Consider the following 22,042-nt stretch of genomic DNA (forward strand, 5'->3'; position numbering starts at 1 on the left):
TCATCTTCTCCCGGCATCTGGCAACCCCCCCACCTCCCCCCCACAACCGTGATTTTTCTTTCTATTCTCTTCCCTTTCCCCACACCAAAATATTCACCAAGAGTGCTCTGCATGTGTGTTGTCCAATGTAGTGATCACTAATCAGAGTGACTATTTATTTAAGTTCAGTGAAATTTACAATTCAGTTTCTCAGTCACACTAGTCACATTTCAAGTGTTTAACAGCCATACATGGCCAGTGGCTACTGTGTTGAAAAAGGCAGATACGGAACATTCCCATTATCTTTGAAAATACTCTTAAGTGGTGATGTTTTAGACAATGACATTTCCAATGAATCCATTGGCTGTGAGACACACTTCCATAATACACTGTAATGATAGTGCTCAATTAAGTAACTGACCCACATGAATGGATCTAATTGCATCAGCTACTATTAATACATACTGTCTGCCCAATACTCTTTTCTCCTTGTTAACAGTAGGAGGACCCTCATTTTTTTCATGGAGATGATGATATGTTCATCTGGAAAATATTTGATTACTCAGGCTCCTTTTGACCTAGAGTTGCCTTTAGGATTTAGCTCTATTAAGTGAGATAAAAAAAGAAAATCTCTTCGGTAAAGTTTCCAGGAAAGCTATTGTCATCCAAAGAAAATGAGACAGACTCAGCGAGCATGTATCCTTTGCCCTTTGTCCTATTCCTTTCCCTCTCTTCTTTCCTAGAAGATGGGCACGACAGGAGGTTTTCACTGAGCATGAAAGGGCAGAGTGGGAGGGAAGAGAGAAGGTTCGTGGGACGTTGATGGCTCTCAGGCAGTTACCCTGCCATCCATCTAACCCTGAAGTGACAACCTGCGGGCTTATTTGTGTCATTACTTATAGCTGAACACAGTCCTAACTGGCTATATAGTCAGGCCAGTCAAGATGGCTATTCTCTTGCTCTCTGCATATCTCCTGTTCAACCAGTCTCTGCTTCACTCATATGAATGTCCAATCCTCTTAATTATACACTTAATTAGTAACGGTTTATGTGCTTGCCTCTTGCCTCAGCCACTGCTCTCTCTGGTAACAAGGAGCCAACGTGATCTCAATTCCCCCTGTAAATGCTAAGCTCCTCCCCGCCGGAGTAGCAAAGATTGCTGCCATGTCCTGCCACCTGCCATATGATGGGTGGGGTGTTGCTCTAGGAACTTTTGATGTGGACTTGCAAGATTCTCTTGTCCAGGGGCTACCCTGAGGGTCCAAGGACTACCCTGATGGTCGAGGGGTTAAGAATCCACCTTGCAATACAGGAGATTCAGGTTCGATCCCTGGTCGAGGAACTAAGATTCCACATGCTGCAGGGCAACTAAGCCTGCTCATCGCAACTACTGAGCTCATGACACATCAGAAGATCCCATCGGCTGCAACTAAGACCTGACACAGTCAAAGATAGACAAGCAGATATATAAAAAATGATTCCCTGTCCAATATTCCACTGATTTCTCTACCGCTGTTTCCAGGCTGGGTAACTACAAGGCCTGCAGGTTGGCAGGGTGCCTCCCAACACTGGCTCACGTACAAGCTCAGGAAAGAGGTTTGCAGTTTTAAGATGTAATTTGGAGACAAGGAGACAATCATGATGCCACTCAGATCGTCCAGCCAAGAAAGTCGTGGCCTGGGTCAGTGGTCTGGACCTTCCTCAACATAAAGTCCAGCAGTGCCTGGGGGCAGAGGTGTCACTGCATTCGTACTCTCAGGCTGCCTGATCATCTTCAAATTGCAGCTACGAACCAAAGAATTCCTAGAAGAAACGTGAACTGATTGTGTAATCAAGAGGTGGCTCTTCATCATCCTTTCTTTTTTCTTAAATTGGACTCATGGGCTCATTCCAGGAGAGAGAGGAAAAAGGAAAGCAGGAAGCAATCCACTTCTTCTTATCCTGGAGATATGGAGTACCAGAGGGAGGTCTCCGGTTAAGCTTGAAAGTGAATAGGAATGCAAGGGATTTCTGTGTGTTAATTTTATATCCTGCAACTTTACTATATTCATTGATTAGCTCTAGTAATTTTCTGGTAGAGTCTTTAGGGTTTTCTATGTAGAGGATCATGTCATCTGCAAACAGTGAGAGTTTCACTTCTTATTTTCCTATCTGGATTCCTTTTATTTCTTTTTCTGTTCTGATTGCTGTGGCCAAAACTTCCAAAACTATGTTGAATAGTAGTGCTGAGAGTGGGCACCCTTGTCTTGTTCCTGATTTCAGGGGAAATGCTTTCAATTTTTCACCATTGAGGATAATGTTTGCCATGGGTTTGTCATATATAACTTTTATTATGTTGAGGTATGTTCCTTCTATTCCTGCTTTCTGGAGAGTTTTTATCATAAATGGATGTTGAATTTTGTCAAAGGCTTTTTCTGCATCTATTGAGATAATCATATGGTGTTTATCTTTCAATTTGTTAATGTGGTATATTACATTGATTGATTTGCGGATATTAAAGAATCCTTGCATTCCTGGGATAAAGCCCACTTGGTCATGATCTATGATCTTTTTAATATGTTGTCGGATTCTGTTTGCTAGAATTTTGTTAAGGATTTTTGCATCTATGTTCATCAGTGATATTGGCCTGTAGTTTTCTTTTTTTGTGGCATCTTTGTCTGGTTTTGGAATTAGGGTGATGGTGGCCTCATAGAATGAATTTGGAAGTTTACCTTCTTCTGCAATTTTCTGGAAGAGTTTGAGTAAGATAGGTGTTAGCTCTTCTCTAAATTTTTGGTAGAATTCAGCTGTGAAGCCATCTGGTCCTGGGCTTTTGTTTGCTAGAAGATTTCTGATTACAGTTTCGATTTCCTTGCTTGTGATGGGTCTGTTAAGATCTTCTATTTCTTCCTGGTTCAGTTTTGGAAAGTTATACTTTTCTAGGAATTTGTCCATTTCTTCCAAGTTGTCTATTTTATTGGCATAGAGCTGCTGGTAGTAATCTCTTATGACCCTTTGTATTTCAGTGTTGCCTGTTGTGATCTCTCCATTTTCATTTCTAATTTTGTTGATTTGGTTCTTCTCCCTTTGTTTCTTAATGAGTCTTGCTAACGGTTTGCCAATTTTGTTTATCTTTTCAAAAAACCAGCTTTTAGCTTTGTTGATTTTTGCTATGGTCTCTTTTGTTTCTTTTGCATTTATTTCTGCCCTAATTTTAAGATTTCTTTCCTTCTACTAACCCTGAGGTTCTTCATTTCTTCCTTCTCTAGTTGCTCTAGGTGTAGAGCTAGGTTATTTATTTGACTTTTTTCTTGTTTCTTGAGGTAAGCCTGTAATGCTATGAACCTTCCCCTTAGCACTGCTTTTAAAGTGTCCCATAGGTTTTGGGTTGTTGTGTTTTCATTTTCATTTGTTTCTATGCATATTTTGATTTCTTTTTTGATTTTTTCTATGATTTGTTGTTTATTCAGAAGCGTGTTATTTAGCCTCCATATGTTTGAATTTTTAATAGTTTTTTTTCCTGTAATTGAGATCTAGTCTTACTGCATTGTGGTCAGAAAAGATGACTGGAATGATTTTAATTTTTTTGAATTTACCAAGGCTAGATTTATGGCCTAGGATTCTATCTATTCTGGAGAAGGTTCCGTGTGCACTTGAGAAAAAGGTGAAATTGATTGTTTTGGGGTGAAATGTCCTATAGATATCAATTAGGTCTAGCTGGTCCATTGTGTCATTTAAGGTTTGTGTTTCCTTGTTAATTTTCTGTTTAGTTGATCTATCCATAGGTGTGAGTGGGGTATTAAAGTCTCCCACTATTATTGTGTTACTATTAATTTCCTCTTTCATACTCATTAGCATTTGCCTTACATATTGCGGTGCTCCTACGCTGGGTGCATATATATTTATAATTGTTATATCTTCTTCTTGGATTGATCCTTTGATCATTATGTAGTGTCCTTCTTTGTCTCTTTTCACAGCCTTTGTTTTAAAGTCTATATTACCTGACATGAGTATTACGACTCCTGCTTTCTTTTGGTCTCCATTTGCGTGAAATATTTTTTTCCAGCCCTTCACTTTCAGTCTGTATGTGCCCCTTGTTTTGAGGTGGGTCTCTTGTAGACAGCATATATAGGGGTCTTGTTTTTGTATCCATTCAGCCAGTCTTTGTCTTTTGGTTGGGGCATTCAACCCATTTACATTTAAGGTAATTATTGATAGGTATGGTCCCGTTGCCATTTACTTTGTTGTTTTGGGTTCGCGTTTATACAACCTGTGTTTCCTGTCTAGAGAAGATCCTTTAGCATTTGTTGAAGAGCTGGTTTGGTGGTGCTGAATTCTCTCAGCTTTTGCTTGTCTGTAAAGTTTTTGAATTCTCCTCCATATCTGAATGAGATCCTTGCTGGGTACAGTAATCTGGGTTGTAGGTTATTCTCTTTCATTACTTTAAGTATGTTCTGCCATTCCCTTCTGGCCTGAAGAGTTTCTATTGATAGATCAGCTGTTATCCTTATGGGAATCCCTTTGTGTGTTATTTGTTGTTTCTCCCTTGCTGCTTTTAATATTTGTTCTTTGTGTTTGACCTTTGTTAATTTGATTAATATGTGTCTTGGGGTGTTTCGCCTTGAGTTTATCCTGTTTGGGATTCTCTGGGTTTCTTGGACCTGTGTAACTATTTCCTTCCCCATTTTAGGGAAGTTTTCAGCTATTTATCTCCTCAAGTAAAGTGTGAGTCGCTCAGTCGTGTCTGACTCTTTGCAACCCCATGGACAGTAGCCTGCTAGCCTCCTCTGTCAGTGGAATTCTTCAGGCAAGAATACTGGAGTGGGTAGCCATTCCCTTCTCTAGGGGATCTTGCTGACCCAGGGATCAAACTCGGGGCTTCTGCATTACAGGCAGATTCTTTACTGTCTGAGTCACCAGGAACAATTAAACATATAAGAGCCAACACAGAGATACAGTTTCCTTATGAAATCTTAAAGTCAAGTGTCACTTAAAAACAAATAGATCCCAGGGACTATCACTCTAGCCAAAGCTTTTTTTTCTCAGTAGTGAGATCTGATTTAAAAAAAAAAAAATCCATGCATGTGTTGATCACATAATATTTTTGTCATTAATAGAGAACTGAGAAGGTCCACATGCAGTCTACGATCACTGAACACTGCTTGTTGTTGTTCACTCACTAAGTCATGTACAACTCTTTTGAGACTCCATGGACTATATAGCTTGCCAGGCTCCTCTGTCCATGGGATTTCCCAGGCAAGAACACTGGAGTGGGTTGCCATTTCCTTCTCCAGGGGATCTTCCTGACTCAGGGATCGAATTTGGCAGGTGGATTCTTTACCACGGAACCATCACTTTGCTCACCAGTTTAAGTTGCTTAAGTGAGGCATAGTCTTACTTCCTACTGACTGTCTCTGTGCCAGTCACTCACATGACTCTAATTTTCAGGTTGTAATTTTGGTGTAATCAAAACTGAACTGGTTAAAATTATGTAATTGCTTACATTCACCTTCAGGTATGCTTGCTAACTGATCCCAGCCTACCAGAATTGGTTTAATCACTTTCAGCTTTATTGTCGGTACTTGTTGGTGCTTAGTCATTCAGTTGTGTCTGACTCTTTGTGACTCATTTGCCCACAGCCTGCAAGGCTCCTCTGTCCATGGGATTTCCCAGGGAAGAACACTGGAGTGGGTTGCCATTTCCTTCTCCAGGGGATCTTCCCGACCCAAGGATCGAACCCACATTTCCTGTGTCTCCTGCATTGCAGGCAGATTCTTCCCTTACTGAGCCATTAGGGAAGTCCTATTTTTGTTGGAAAGGTGGATAGACATCATTGCCTGTTAGGTCTCATGCGCCCGCTGATTAAGTAGGTTTACATTATTTGGGGTTTTACTTGCTTGCAGAAATGCTCAGGGAGTCCCAGCTTTGGAGTCAGGGACCTGCATTTTGGTCTCTGGTCACACATGAGGTATATGGGCTTCTCGTCCAGCCCTCCAGGTGCAAGGTCAGAGATACTACGACTCAGGGTCTGGCAGTGAACTGAGAAAATTTCCCAGATTAGTGATGCCAATTTCGTTTTTTGAAGCCACACCAGAGGGATGATGCCAGTGAGCCTCACGCATGCCTCATAGTGGGACTTGTTCTCCACTGGCCGCCACGTGATGTTCTTGTTGTTCAGTCACTAAGTCACGTGTGACTCTTGGCGACCTCATGGACTGCAGCATGCCACGCCCCCCCGTCCTTCAGTATCTCTTGGAATTTGTTCAAATCCATGTCCACTGAGTGGATGATGCTGTCTAACCATCTCATCCTCTGCTGCCCCCTTCTCCTTTTGCCTTCAATCTTTCCCAGCAACTGAGTCTTTTCCAATGAGTCGACTCTTCTCATCAGGTGGCCCAAGTATTGGAACTTCAGCTTCAGCATCAGTCCATTCAGTGAATATTCGGGGTTGATTTCCTTTAGGACTGGCCACATGATGTGGAAACTAAATTCTTTGAACGAAGTAACTGCTACTCCTTCCTCAAGGCACAGAACTGCTGGTTTATATGACACCAACGTCCTAAACATTCTGTAGTTGGTGCTTCAAGAAATCCAAAACAGATGTATTTGGGACTTCTCTAGGGGCTAAGACTCTATACTCCCTGTGCCCTCTGTGAAGAAAGCATTCTTTTTTTAAATAGATGGAGACAACAGTACAGAAAAACATAGTCTCCTCCATTCATCTGATGCTCAACCCAGAAACTTGTGAGTCACCCCACAAGCTCCCCTGCCCCTCACTTGTGTCCTTCAATCATGAATAGCCATAAACGGGAATTTTACTCCCGGGGTGGGGTGGGGGTCACCCTTCTCAGGTTCAACTAAACATTTAGATTGACAATTGACACTGGTCTCCTTGGAGGGATGTGGGATGGGACAGGAACCACGTCCTGTCAGCTTTCCTCTCCATGGGCGCCCTTACAGCAGTTCATGAGGATAACAGCTTTATATATACCACAGTCTGAGGATAACCTTTTCTTCAGGTAATGCAGTTCAGATGCCTGGAGATGAACTCCTCATTGCACAGATGCTGAGGCTTCTCTGGCTTAGAAGTCTTATGCCCCATAGGAGCCCAAAATCTCTTCCGATGATTCCTTAAGCATAGCTTCCAGAAAATCCTCAAGAGACATGCCTGTTGGCTGAGACACAACATTCACAGAAAAGCGTGGCCTTCCCATAAGACATTCACAGTTCATTCTTAATCCCTCCCAATCTGGTTGAAATTTATCAGCCATAGGTCACATTACCAAGAGCAATGTTGCCTGGTTGGCATCTACCATATTCATCTGTTTCCGGGGAGTTGGAGGAGGGGTTTAACAGAGGGCTGTGTCCCTTGCAGCAAGTCAAAGGATTTTGGGAGCCTGTTGTCATGTTGTTTCTATGTTGTCCAATACATCACAGTTTTTCCATCTTTACTGTCCTCCATCTAGCTAACCTGCCTGCATCTCTCACCAGGACTCATCTCCTGAATCCACATTTACCCACCAACCCTACAAACACACACTCCTCCCAGCAATCCAGATCTCACCTGGCAGCCAGGGGTACTTTTTAAACAGAGTGATCATGCTATTGTCTTGTTTAAACCCTTCTATGGTTTCCGATCAGCCTTTCAGTGAGAGTGAAAGTTGCTCAGTTGTGTCTGACTCTTTGTGACCCCATGGACTATACAGGCCATGGAATCCTTCAGGCCAGAATACTGGAGTGGGTAGCCTTTCCCTTCTCCAGGGGAGTAGTTCGATCCCTTCAACCCAGGGATCGAACCCAGGTCTCCTGCATTGCAGGCGGATTCTTTACCAGCTGAGCCACAATAAAGGCTTTCAAATCAAGAACATGTTTACAAAATCTATCATCTTCTGCTCCTCTTTGATATCTTATCATCTATCACACAGGGCTTCTCTCTGGTTCTCAAAAATCCCTTGACCATGTCATCCTCTCTTTCTGCCATATGCCTGAGCACACTTTGTTCTGTGACACCTGGGTCAATCCGCCTCCCCTCACCTGGCTAAATACTATGCATCTGATTACCAAATGTGGTGGTCACGATGTGTAGCTGATTAATACATATCAAGCACATATTAGTTGCCGTCCCTGGTGGCTCAGACTGTAAAGAATCTGCCTGCAACGCAGGAGACCCGAGTTGAATCTCTGGGTTGGGAAGATCCTTGGGAAGGGAATGGCTACCCACTCCAGTATTCTTGCCTAGAGAATTCCATGAACAGAGGAGGCTGGCAGGCTACAGTCCATGGGGTCGCAGAGTCAGACATGACTGAGCAAGTAACATGCACACATAAGCACATATTAGGCATCGTATAGTTTTGACCAGATATGAAGGCATTCGCGAAGGCTTCTGTAGCCTCCAGTCTATGTCCGATCCCCTATGATGTATGCTTTCATTGATTTAGTGCTTCTCTTTTCAGACCATCCACCTCACTGTCCTTTCTTCGTCAATGTCACCCTTCAAGTGTGACCATCAACTCTAATAGATTCATCATGAAATCTCCAGTGCTGGCTAACAGTGGGGGCTCAATAATATTTCCTGAATTAAAGAAGAAATAAATGATTATGTCAGTTTCGACCATGCAGAATATGGAGGGATTTCCATATTGGAAATAAGTAATTTGAATTTGAAGAGTATGAAGCCAGGAGGGAATGATGCTAAGAAATCATCTTGGGAGACACTGACCTTAAGAGAAAACAGGAAGAAGCTGAGGGTATGCAAGGGCAGCAAACAGCAGAAAAGACATCCAAAGGCAATTTATAGGGAAATGCTAAGATTTATTGGCAGGCTCTGAGAGCTTCCCCCAGTGGCTCAGTGGTAAAGAATCTGCCTGCCATGCAGAAGATGTGGGTTTGATCCCTGGGTTGGGAAGATCCCCTGGAGAAGGGAATGGCAACTCACTCCAGTATTCTTGCCTGGGAAATCCCATGGACAGAGGAGCCTGGCAGGCTACAGTCCATGGGGTCGCAAGAGAATTGGACATTACTTAGCAACTGAACAAAAACAACTGCTTTCTTCTGCCTCTGAGAGATAAACAAGAAAAACAGATAAAATGATTACGAGAGAGGAGAGAGAAGAAATGGGGTAAGGTGCTTCTGAGGCCCAGGGAGAAGACCACGTCAAGAGGACCTGAAAGCAGAGTAACCAGAACCCTATGCTAAAAAGTGGTCACACAGAATGAGAACTGAATGGCATCTCAGATTCCAGCAACTGGGAACTATGAATAACCCCGGAGAGTCAGTTAGGCAGAATGGTGGGAGACACAGCAAGTTTCCATGGGTTAAAGATTAAGCCAAGATGGGACTTTCCTGGTGGTCCAGGGGTTAAGAATCCACCTTGCTATGCAGAGGACACAGGTTCGATCCCTGGTCAGGGAACTAAGATCCACATGCCGTGGAAGAACCAAGGCTGCATGCTACAACTACTGAAGCCTGAGCACTCTGGAGGCCACAAGGAGAGGGCCTGTGCGCCTCCAGGAAAGATCCCACACGTCACAACCAAGTCCTGATGCGGCCAAATAAATATACATTTTTAGAAGCAAACTAAGTGTTCTGCATAAAAGTCTGTTTCAAACAAAAATGTTTTTGTTTTTTTTTTTTAAAAAGACTGAACCAAGAGGAATGCAAGCAGACAGGTCAGAGGCACAGGTGTCTAGGAGAAATTACAGGCATGCTTGTGTTTGAGAGGCAGTGACGTCATTACATGCAACAAGTATGACTTAATTATGTGCTATATACATGATGGGATAATATGAAATAAGATAATATTTTCTTATGATAACGGGTATTTTCAGGAATACAGAAGCTGGTGATGCATGTGGTGGTTCGAACCTTAAGGGTCAGTTTCATATTATTTGTGTTACTTCACGCTTGCAAACCCATGAGATGCTCCCCTCTAGGTACCCTGCTGAGTAAGAGCCACTAAAAACACTCCTGGGATGCATGTCGCCACTGTAATTTGGTAGCTCAGTGTCAAGTGTGAGGATAAAGACGGCTTTATGCAAAAAAAAAAAAAAAATAGCCGACAGTCATCATTCTGAATAAACTGTTATAAAACGAAATTAGTAAGCAAACATGAGTTCTGGTCTATGTCCTAGAGTTTACCGTAAGCCACAGCATAAACTCCAACTGGCCCGGTTCTGTCTTTCATCTTTATATACGTATATAACACTAATGATGGGCTTCCCAGGTGGCGCTCAGGGTATAGAATCAGCCTGCCAACACAGGAGACGTAAGAGATGTGGGTTCATCCCTGGGCCGGGAAGATCCCCGGAGAAGGGCATGGCAGCCCACTCCAGTGTTCTTGCCTAGAGAATCTCATGGACAGAGGAGCCTGGTGGGCTTCAGTCCATAGGGTCGCAAAGTATTGGACAGGACTGAGGTGACTTAGCACGCATGCAACACTAACAACAGTAATATCTATATCTACATATGACACGTGTGCTGCATACAACCCTGAGTGCTTTATATGCATTAACTCATTCAATCCCACAATAACCCTATAAGAGACATATAATCATCTTTTACAGGTGAGAGAAGTGGGATTTGTAAATTGCCTCAGGTTATATTGGGAATAAGGGGCTGAGCCAAGGTTGGAACCAAGAGAGCCTCAGGCCTGTAGTCTTAACTGACATTATAATTGGTCATTTATATTCCTAAATAGCAAATTACATTTACATAAATATTTTTTCTCTACTATTGATTTGTTTTTTTTAATATAAATTTATTTCTTTTAATTGGAGGTTAATTACTTTACAATATTGTACTGGTTTGTGAAGGGAACTTGTGGTCTCCTTATCAATGGATCTAGTATGCCATATATTTTAATACTGGAATTACTGTATGTTCAAACTTATTAATTAACAGCATGTCTCTTGTAATTTCTTTCCAGAGACCAGCAGAGAAAAAAAATTAAATTCAAGGGACTTCCCTGGTATTTCAGTGGTTTAGACTCCATACTTCTAATGCAGGGAGACATGGGTTTGATCCCTGGTCAGGGAACTAAGATCCCACATGCTGCGAGGTGCAGCCAAATAAATTAATTAAATTCAAGATTATAATAGTCAGTGTTACTCATTCAGTCGTGTCTGACTTTTTGCAGTCCCATGGACCGTAGGCTGCCAGGCTTCTTTGTCCATGGAATTCTCCAGGCAAGAATACTGGAGCGGGTTGCCATCTCCTTCTCCAGGGGATCTTCCCGACCCAGGGATCAAACCCAGGTCTCTGCATTGCAGGCAGATTCTTTACCATCTGAGCCACCAGGGAAGCCCAAAGCCTACAGCACCCGATATTCCCAGGCAGTCTCCCATCCAAGTCCTAATCAGGCCTGACCCTGCTTAGCTTCTGTGATCAGATGAGATTGGGTACGTTCAGGGTGGTATGGCCATCGCTGAGCTACCAGGGAACCCCTTTAACAGTCAAGGCTCAAAGGATTCCTTCCACAACTGTCTTAAAGAAATCACAATTTGAGGCCAAGTGCAAAACTCAAAACTCACGTGGGAGGTGATGTTTCCAGTGAGAATATGAATTACAGTTGATCCTCATTATTTGAAGATTCCATATTTGAGAACTTGCCTACTCCCTAAAGTTTATTTGTATTCCTGAAATCAACACTCAAGAAGCTTTCCAGGTCATTTGAGAACACAGGGCAAATGGTGAAAAATGGAGGTGTGCAAGGTTCACACTCCCAGCAGAGGTCAAAGAAGGTCACGCTCTGCCTTCTTGACTCAGCTCTTACACTGAAAACTAGTGTTCTTTTCCCAGTATAGTTGGTGCTAGACTCTTCACATTTTTGCACCTTCCATTGGTGATCTTGATGTTTTCGATGGCCCCCAAGTACAGTGCTGAAGTGCTAGCCAGTGTTCCTAAGTGCAAAAAGGCTGTGATGTACCTTACGGAGAAACCTGTGAGCCAAATCATCTTTGTTCAGGCATGAGTTACAGGGCTGCTGGCCATGAGCTCAACGTTGGTGAATTAACTATATGTGACACAGTATGTCTTCACATAGAAACACACATGAAACAAGGTTATGTATTGATCGGTTTTTGAAAATGCCAGGAGCAGAGGTGAGATCCTAGTTAGTCCCATATTTCCCTCAAGAGTCAGTATTTGCCAACCCCCTGTTCATGGCAACTTTATAAACCATGTGTGTGTCAGCTGCTCAGTCATGTCTGATTCTTTGCGATCCCCTGGATTGTAGCCTGCCAGCCTCCTCTGTCTATGGAATTCTCCAGGCACGCATACTGGAGTGGGTTGTCATTCCCTTCTTTAGGGAATCTTCACGACCCAGGGATCAAACCCAGGTCTCCTTCATTGCAGGTGGCTCCTTTACCATCTGAGCCACTCTGGAAGCCCCTTTATAGACCACAGCCGCCAGGAATACCAAGACTGGACTTATCTTGTTGAGGAACACTTACAGAGCATCAGTGACGATTGGAAATGTTGTATAGCATTTCTAGCTAGAAGTCACTAGGGATACACATGAGCTGACCACTGATGCAGACATCTCCCCCTCTCCTGGAACTAACCTCCTCCAAGCAGTAGGATTGAGCCACCATCATAGTAAAGATTCACAAGTGAACGAAAAGGAAAGCAAAAACAGCATACACTGAAATGTGTACAGATGTGTGCATAGGCTCCAGTGCAAAATCTGTGGCAGAATGTAGGGATTCATGCTGCCACCTGGGCTTCAGACTCAGAGAAAGCAGGAGAAGGTAAGTGAAATTGATCGTTGTTATCCACAGACAACTTTTAAATTAATGGTATCATCCTAACCCCAAATCTCTCAAGGACATTATTCAAATATCAAAGTAAAATTTAAGAACAACTGCATGGGGACTTCCCTGGCCGTCCAGTGGTCAAAGAATCCACCTTCCAATGTGGTGGACATGGGTTGGATCCCTGGGCCGGGAACTAATATCTCACATGCTGTGAGGTAACTAAGCCCGCGTTGGGTCACAACTACGGAGCCTGCGTGCTCTGGAGCCTGCGTGCTTCAGCTAAAAAGCCCATGCGCCACAGCTAAAACCTGACATAGCCAAATAAATAAATATTTGTTAAAAAAGAACAACAACATAAAATATTTTCAAGGGAAATTTCCAAGGTGAAGTGTTTCCTTTCTTTACATACTTGAAAAGTGTTCTGAGATCCTTTGGTCAATAAAACATGAAATTAAATGCATAGGTGATTTTGCAGAGCGGGTTTCTAACATTTAAGAAAAAGCACTGAGAGAATCCATCTGGTTACACAGGTCAAAGATGCTATGCTCATCTGGTTAGTATGTGTCAGGTGCTAGCAGACACACCCAGTGGTAAAGAATCCACCTGCCAGTGTAGGAGATGTAAGGACTTGGGTTTGACCCCTGGGTTGGGAAGATCCCCTGGAGGAGGAAATGGCAACCCACTCCAGTATTTTTGCCTGAGAACTCCCATGGACAGAGGAGCCTGGCGGGCTACAGTCCATGGGGTCAGAAAGAGTTGGACATAATTGAGTGAGTTCTCATGCAACAGGACACACAGAGGCAGCAGCAACGTTTTCCCCAACCTCCAAACACATTCGTCCTCTGATAATTATGTTCCAGTATCATCTATATTGGGGAAGATCAACCACCTAGGAATTAATCTCTAAATATGTGAGGAAGGATCTTGAAAATCGTAGCCAAGGCTCGACCAGAAGAATAAGGTATTAATAGATCAACGCTTCTCCAGCTACTGCCTAATCTACTGTGCTTCATCCTGCATCCAACCAAAGAGAGGGTGGATTGGATGATCAGCAACATGTAGACCATGTCAAAGAGTGAGAGTCTGCACCATCCAGAAAGGACAGACCACCTAGTGGGAGAGTTGGGGGCCCTTCTGCGGTGGTGTCCCAGCAACACCATCCTTCCTGTTATGATGACTTTCACTCAGCACCCCTTGAGGTTCTCTGCCCAGAGGTTTACTCCAGCCACTGAAGCCTGCTCTGATCAGGTACCTGTGGGACAGGCTGGATGTGGCCTGGGAATTAACGCCTCCTAGAAGCAATCCTCAACCCATGACTGATGATAGAAAAATTGTGTGCTTTACTCAGAGTTTCCTCCTCTGAACTGGGATGAATCTCCAATTGACCACAGCAGTAATTGGGTTGATACCATGGTCTTCATTGGCTGCCCCCTCTCCATTGTCACATCTTCCCACTTTCCTACCAGTAACTCATTCCCTTTTCCAATAAACTCTCATGCTCACACGTGCTCAGTCAAGTCTAACTCTTTGTGACCCCATGGACTGCAGCCTGCCAGGATCCTCTGTCCCTTGGATTTTCCTGGCAAGAATACTGGAGCGGGTTGCCATTTCTTCCTCCAGGGGATCTTCCCAACCCAGTGATTGAACCCATGTCTTCTGTGCCTCCTGCATTGGCATGCAGATTCTTTACCACTCAGCCACCTGGGAATCCCCTTCCAATAAATGACTTGCATCCAAATCTTAATCTCAGATTCTGACTTCTCATAGAGTTTCTTTACAAAAATTCTAGTCTCTAGCGAAATTACATTTCTGATTGTATAGCATCAACTAATTGATGTTTAGTTTGTACATTTGTCTTTTACTGGTTAGGCTAATGGGAGTCAGTCCCCCGCATCCCGCCCCCCAGGACACAGACAACTCTGGGTAGATGGACAAAGTGCAGACACGGAGAATCAAAAATTAAAAAACTATCACTGTGAGATGTTTTCTCACTTACCTACTAAACATTTGATCTCATCTAACAAGAAGATATATAGATTCGTTTTATCTTGATTTCCTCCCCAAAGCTGGAGAGAAAGAGAGACTCACTGGGGGAAGGGGTATTCATTATTTAATGGGTATGCACATATATCAGGTCTGTACTATGACAGCAATTAAAAGGACTATAGTCTGTTTAGATATTTCTGATGACTATTATAAGTAAAGGGAAAATCTAAACTAATAGTAATATTGACATAAAGTACAAATAGTTGCATGTCACTCTGGGGAAAACTGTGGTTTAGCAAAAGATCTGTGAACTAAATTCCACAGCTCCTGCCTAGCAAAAGATCTGTGAACTAAATTCCACAGCTCCTGCCATTGGGTCTGGCACTTTTCAGAGATAGGACATTAACGCCCCAAACCTCACTCACTTTTCTGTTTGTGAGATTAGGGTAGGAGGAAGAATCTCTGAGAATGGCTGTCATGGGAACTGGGAGAGACAAAACACCCGGCCCAACAGTTATTAAAAAGGGCCTTTTCCCCTGGCTCACAGAAAAACGAAAGAGGAAAATACTTTTGGTGAAATTCCAAGTGTTTTATAGTTGGTTAGAGAGAGAGTTGCTAGACAGCCATACGTAGTGGTCACAGAGATGACAGAAATGGATGGTCAGCTCCTTTCACTTATATGTGCCTTTGGGGACTTTCCCCCCAATAACAATACCCAATTCATTATGGTAATTATCTTAAAGAGATAGAGTTATATTCTGTTTGTGTGGTTCCATGTCCAGTTCACCTCGATTGTCCTAGAAACCTGGGAGGAGCCATAATAAGCATGCACCTTCTATAATACGGATCTTTGCAAGACTGAAATGGAACCACGGTGACCCTCATCCCGTCCCCTGGATGAAGTTCAGGTGGGCACTGGCAACTTTCTATCCCTGGAACTCTCCTTTTTGCAGTATTACCTTTGTAATGACCCTCTATCTGCCTCATTCTTCCTTTATGCTGCTTATCCCTGGTGGCTCAGACGGTAAAAAATCTGCCTACAATGCAGGAGATGTGGGTTTGATCCCTGGGTCGGAAGATCTCCTGGAGAAGGGAATGGCAACCTACTGCAGTATTCTTGCCTGGAGAGTCCCATGGACAGAGGAGTCCATGGGGTTGCAAAGAGTTGGACATGACTGAGCAACTAACAGTAACAAGCGTGTGTCTGGGTCTCAGATTCACTATGAAAACAGAGTGTGTATCTCATGTTACTGTGTAATTAACTTGGAGTGTATCTAACTGCTTTTTTCTTTTTTCAAGTCTCAGGTGATACTTACTTCCCGGATCAATTTTTATCAGTAGAGTAATAAAAATTGGAAACTGCTTGGTTGAAGCAAACCCTTTCCCTGTCTTCAGAGAATCTTGTTTAGTGTCCATCTTCTTTTACCAATAGGATGATGTGTTCTTTCACATACATACACATGGACTACATTCAGAGTACAAGGTCATTACCAACCCAATTGTATGTGGCTAATTGTATGGGTCTAATTGTATACGTATATGCATACATGGATATGCGAATTGTGGAGAAGGAAATGGCAACCCACTCTAGTACTCTCATGGAGAATCCCATGGACAGAGGAGCCTGGTGGGCTACAGTCCATGGGGTCGCAAGAGTCGGACACGACTTAGCAACTATACCACCAACACCACTACCATATGCTAATTGTATATGGCTTTTTGTATATCTTCTTCTTAACAGAATTTTTTTTAAAGGAGAGGCAGAATAAGAAAAGCAGATAACACAGGTTGCAGGCAGAGAGCTGTGAGAATTGCTCACCTCCACAGACCACGCCGTCCAAATCTTCACAGCGACGATCGTCACATTCACAGGCCTTGCCGTACACCCTGCTGTCTCCCGGCGGGTAGCAAGTGCACTTGCCACATTCACACTTACCTGCAAAACACACAGGGAAAACACACTCATCAGAGGAAGACTTCTCAGGAAAACAAGCATCTGATTAGATCCAGACCTCCTGGGTCAATATCTAGTCTGTGCCTGCTAACAATTCAGGAAATACCTTTTCCTACATCCCTAAGTTTAAGATGAGGGTCAAGCATAAATGCCAAGGAGGTTGAGCTGGAGCTGAAGTGACAACTCCTGGCTCATAGGTGACTCCTGTTTTCTACTTTCCATGTTCTGTTTCATTCAGTTTTGAAGACTAATTTCAATGATGAAACTCCCTGGATATTTCATATACCACTTATAAGGAGACCATTTAACATAACTGAATCAATTTTATTTATTCTGACACAATTTGAACTAATATGGTCATTAAAAAATATTTTTAATTTGGGTCTGTCTGCCCCATAAGAAAAAAAAATCTCATGGGTACATTTCAACCTGATATTTTAGTGGTGATTTAGTGTCAGTTTTTGAGTTCACAGAATTCATCTTAACATGGAACATGGGTCAGAGTTCATGTCCTAAATACCCTTATTAACCTTGACTTAAAGTTTAAAAGTAGAAACTTGTTTTGGAATTGAGTTTGGTTCACAGTTTGGGAATTTCTTAATTATTTTCCTTATGACTTTCGTCATTATTTCCTGAGCTGCCTCAAACACTATAATTTCTTCAATTCCATCCTTTTGTATTCATGATACCACACATGCACTAACATTATCACTATCATTTTACTAAACAGGAGATTGAGACATATTGAGGCCAAGTAACTATCTCTGCTGAACCAGTTTTCAGGGATAGATTCCAAATTTATATCTATTCTCATACTTAAAGTTTGTGCATCTAAACATTCGGCCATACTGTATCTTAATATATCATAACAGAGCTCCAGGAGGCTGTATGAGAAAGCACAGTTCTTTTTTTCTGAGGAATTGGGGCTGGTTTGCCAGAAATTCAGCCGAGTGACTACTCGAAGACATCTGTTAACTCCCTGTCATTATCCCAACCATCATAATTACACACCCACTGAAAGGATCGTAAGATACTTCAGGGCTGACCCTGCAATGCTGTTAGTCATTCTGTTACTGCATTTGTATCATGTAAAAGAAATTCTGAGCTGGGATATGATAGGAAAAAGAAAAATTAGTATTTAGAATCATATCACTTCGGAGTTATAATTAAAGATAATCTAATGCAGTGATTCATAATCTTTTCTGGCAGAAGTGGCAGGGTCATGGTCCCTTTGAGAATCTGGTGAAAGATACGGCGATAGATAGTGTTGTTCTGGCCGCCCTTCAACCCATTTTTCTACCTGGAGGCAGAGCTGAGTTCAGCAGGAGACGGAGCCTGCCCCCTCCCCCAGTGGCATCCCCCTCTCCCAGGGGGCTGGCAGACTGCGCAGAAACACACCAGACGCCCTTGGTCAGGGCTTGGATTCTTGAGGGTGAAGGCAAGGCATGGGGACCGCGGCAGACTGGCGAGTCTGAGAGCACGGCAGTGAGCTCGATGCAGGGAGGCTGAGGCTCCCGAGTGATGGCCGGTTCGCAGCAGGGCCTTGCTTCCCGGGGTTGCTGTGTGAGGGGACTGTCCGAGCTTGCACTCTGAGCCCAAGCCCTTGGAACAAAATATTTTTTTCATTTCAGTGAATGAAGTTGGTGTCCATTGTTAGCGATCAAGAATTCTAACTGGGAGACCCCAGATCTGTCCCTGGGAAAACATATACAAGCATGCATTCATTTTTTGTAAAATGTCATGAGGATCCGTGAGTTTCTACAATTTATTTAAGAGATGAGGAAACTCAAGTACGCTGAGGTTAAATGGCTTGCTGAAGGCCTGCAAAGCAGACATTAGCCATATAGCCATGTTGGTGTTAGAACCCAGATTTTCTGAGCTGTGCATAATATTGCCTGTTGTGCATAAACACACTGGCCCTGTCACGGGTAGATGTGTGAATGACAACAGTGATCTGGACTGTGGGCAGAGGCGAACTACACACAGCAGCAGTGAGCACGGTTGACTAGTCCATGGTGGACAGACGTGAGAAATATCAATCACACCACTCCTGAGACGTAACCCTTCCCCGGTTACCAGGACAACATCAATTCTTAAGTTGGAGGATGTATGTGTTCATGGTGACCATTTCATTAACATGTTGAGGCATATAACAAGTTTCCTGACCATGTATTATTGGTTTCTTTGACAAGCATGAACTAACTACTGGCATATGTGTTTATTTTATTTTTCACTTGAGGAAGAATTTTTTTAATTAATGTACTCAATATCTATGACTTAGTCATAGTTCAAAAGATTAAACAGAAATATCTATCAGATCCAGGCTCATTAATAAAATTATGGTATATAAACAAAACAGAACATTAGAGCATGTGAGGTTTTTTTTTCCTTTGACGGCTCCTCACAGCATGTGGGATTTTAGTTCCCCACCCAGGTACTGAACCCAGGCCCTTGGCCATGAGAGTGCAGAGTCCTAACCAGGGAACCACCAGGGAACTCTCCATAGGGGTTTAAATATCTACATTTCACTGGCCGTATATTCCAGAACTTTCTCTGTAAAATTCAACCTAGTGTTCAATAGCCTATTTAAATCTAATCTCCTCCATAAACCCTTCCTCGTTCTCCCTGATTCATTTAGTCACCTGTCAGAATGCAATCTTCTCTCTAATCCCACAGTACTTAGTTCACACCATTAGCAGATCACGGAACGCAAACTTTATACTAAATACACGCCTGAGTGCTACTGTAAGTGGTGATGTCTTTGTTTCAGGCTGTGGGTGGGTTCATGCAGTGACAGACTTTATTTTCTTGGGCTCCAAAATCACTGCAGATGGTGACTACAGCCATGAAATTAGAAGAGGCCTGCTCCTTGGAAGAAAAGCTATGACCAACCTAGACAGCATATTAAAAAGCAGAAACATTATTTTGCCAACAAAGGTCTGCATAATCAAAGCTATGGTTTTTCTAGGAGTCATGTATGGACATGGGAGTTGGACCATAAAGAAGGCTGAAAGCTGAAGAAATGATGCTTCAAACTGTGGTGCTGGAGAAGACTCTTGAGAGTCCCTTGGACAGCAAGAAGATCAAAGCAGTCAATCCTAAAGGAAATAAACTCTGAATATACATTGGAAGGACTGATGCTGAAGCTGAAGCTCCAGTACTCTGGCCACTTAATGCGAAGAGCAGATTCCTTGGTAAAGACCCTGATGCTGGGAAAGATTGAAGGCGGGAGGAGAAGGGGATGACAAAGGATGAGATAGTTGGGTGGCATCACCAGCTCAATGGACATGAGTTTGAGCAAACACTGGGAGATGGTGAAGGACAGGAAGCCTGGAAGGCTTGGAAGGAAGCCTGGCCTGCTGCAGTCCATGGTGTTGAAAAGAGTCAGACACGACTAAGTGATTGGACTGAACTGTGGGTGGGATCTGTAACTGTATAATATCTGTGATAGATATTATTATTTACATATTTATAATTTAAAAACATGTTGAGAAGCTGTAATTTCAATAACTCACATAAAATCCATTCCTTTCTATTTCTCCCCCCCCCAAAAATCAACTATATTTTCTGGTCCAGAATGAGATTATTTAAGAAGAGCAACATATCATCAAAGGCACCTGCCAGCCTGGTAACAGCAGTTACACTCTCTACAACCTTATTTTCTTCCACTTTTTAAAACGGCAAAAACCACACTTGCATACAGGCTCAACAGTGGGAGAGTAATTAGAGGCTCACATAAAACAGAAAAGAGATTAGCACTTCACTAACACAGTCGTCCTTCGCCTAAAATAATAGGTTTACCATAGCAACCTGATTGCACCAGGAAAAGCTCCTGCCAAATGCATCTGAAGTTCCCTTGAAATTTCCACAAGGAGGAATTAAACACTTGAGAACTATAATATTCTGTACCATTTCATCTAAATACAAATATTTTGTGTGTGAGAATAAAGTCATCTTCCATCAGACAAATTTACAGTGAAGAGGCACCTTCACCTACTGCTTCAAAGTGAGCAGTAAGATGTCTTATAATTCAAGCCACACTGACACTACTTCAACTAGTCAAGGAAGAGATGCTGGTGACTTTTTAAAAACGAGGATAAGTGTCAATCCTTCCATTCATGTTTTCTTAGTATACAAGGATTAAAGTAATCAATTGCAGACCTTTGTGCAGAAGGTAAAGAATCTGCTTGCCAATGCAGGAGACTCAAGAGATGAGGGTTTGATCCCTGAGTCGGGAAGACACCATGGAGGAGAAAATGGCAAGCTGCTGCAGTATTCTTGGCTGGGAAGTTAAACGGACAGAGGAGCCTGGCGGGCTACAGTCAGTGGGATCTCAAAGAGTTGGACACAGCTTAGTGACTGAGCATGCACACAAGACATTTAAGCAAATGATGTACTAATATCATTTTCTGTTGTCTGTTTAGAGTGTCTAAAACTGAAATTGCGATATGGGAGCACCAGACTTCACTTTTCTGTAAAGCTTTCCCAAGGTCTTGAGGAGATTATCACAGAGAAAGTCTATTAGACCTTGAAGTAAGATGATCTCATTATTCACCCTTAAGATTAGTTTCTATAACAACAACTAAAATTACTCAATTCACTTATTTCTAACAAAAATTTTATAAATTAGGTAGCCCCATCACACTCATTTACCAGTATAACTCAGAAACTAAGCAATAGTTTCAAGGTTAAAAAAAAAAAAAAAACCAGAATGAATGGAATTGGAAATGTGGAGCTTAAGTAATTAATCAATGTGGTCAATCCCGAATGAGGCAATATGAAGGAGAAAAGGAATCTCCTTCTTCCTAGCTGGTAAATCTATTGGGCCAGACAGTGGGTGGCACCTTGCTTCACAAAGTTTAGGGATTCTGCAAACAAAAATCAGCCAGAAAAAGAAAGAAAACTCAGTCAGTCATAGTGAGGTGAATGAACCTAGAGTCTGTCATATGGAGTGAAGTAAATCGGAAAGGGAAACGCAAATATCACATATTAACACATACATACGGAATCCAGAAAAATGGTACTGATGAACCCATTTGCAGGACAGGAATAGAGACACAGACGTACAGAATAGACTTGTGGACACAGGGTGGGGAAAGGAGAGGGGGCTACAAATTGAAAATCGCACTGCCATACAAATAGCTCCATGTGTAAAATAGTTGGTTAGTGGGAAGCTGCTGGATGATACAGGGAGCTCAGCCTGGTGCTCTGTGATGACCTTGGTGGGCAGGGGGATGGGGATGGTGGGTGGGAGGCTCAAGAAGATGTATGTATACTTATAGCTGATTCATGTTATAGCAGAAACCAACACAACGTGGTAAGACAATCATCCTCCAATTAAAAATTATAAAAAAATCCTATTACATCCAGGCATATACTTGTTTGGTACTGA

The 22,042-nt window shown here is 42.6% G+C and overlaps 1 protein-coding gene and 1 pseudogene across 2 annotated transcripts in view; both read right to left on the reverse strand.

Moving 5' to 3' along the window:
* ITGBL1 (integrin subunit beta like 1) overlaps window positions 1-22,042 on the reverse strand; it is a 213,014-nt gene that overhangs the window by 14,949 nt on the left and 176,023 nt on the right. For both annotated transcript variants that reach the window (XM_043477360.1, XM_043477361.1), the window contains one exon: window positions 16,516-16,632. In XM_043477360.1, coding sequence (XP_043333295.1) covers window positions 16,516-16,632 — 117 coding nt within the window. The remainder of the gene's footprint in view (window positions 1-16,515; window positions 16,633-22,042) is intronic.
* Window positions 11,264-11,382, reverse strand: LOC122447700 (annotated as a pseudogene).

The sequence above is a fragment of the Cervus canadensis genome, chromosome 9 (assembly GCF_019320065.1).
Source record: "Cervus canadensis isolate Bull #8, Minnesota chromosome 9, ASM1932006v1, whole genome shotgun sequence".
In the NCBI taxonomy this organism is placed as follows: Eukaryota; Metazoa; Chordata; class Mammalia; order Artiodactyla; family Cervidae; genus Cervus; species Cervus canadensis.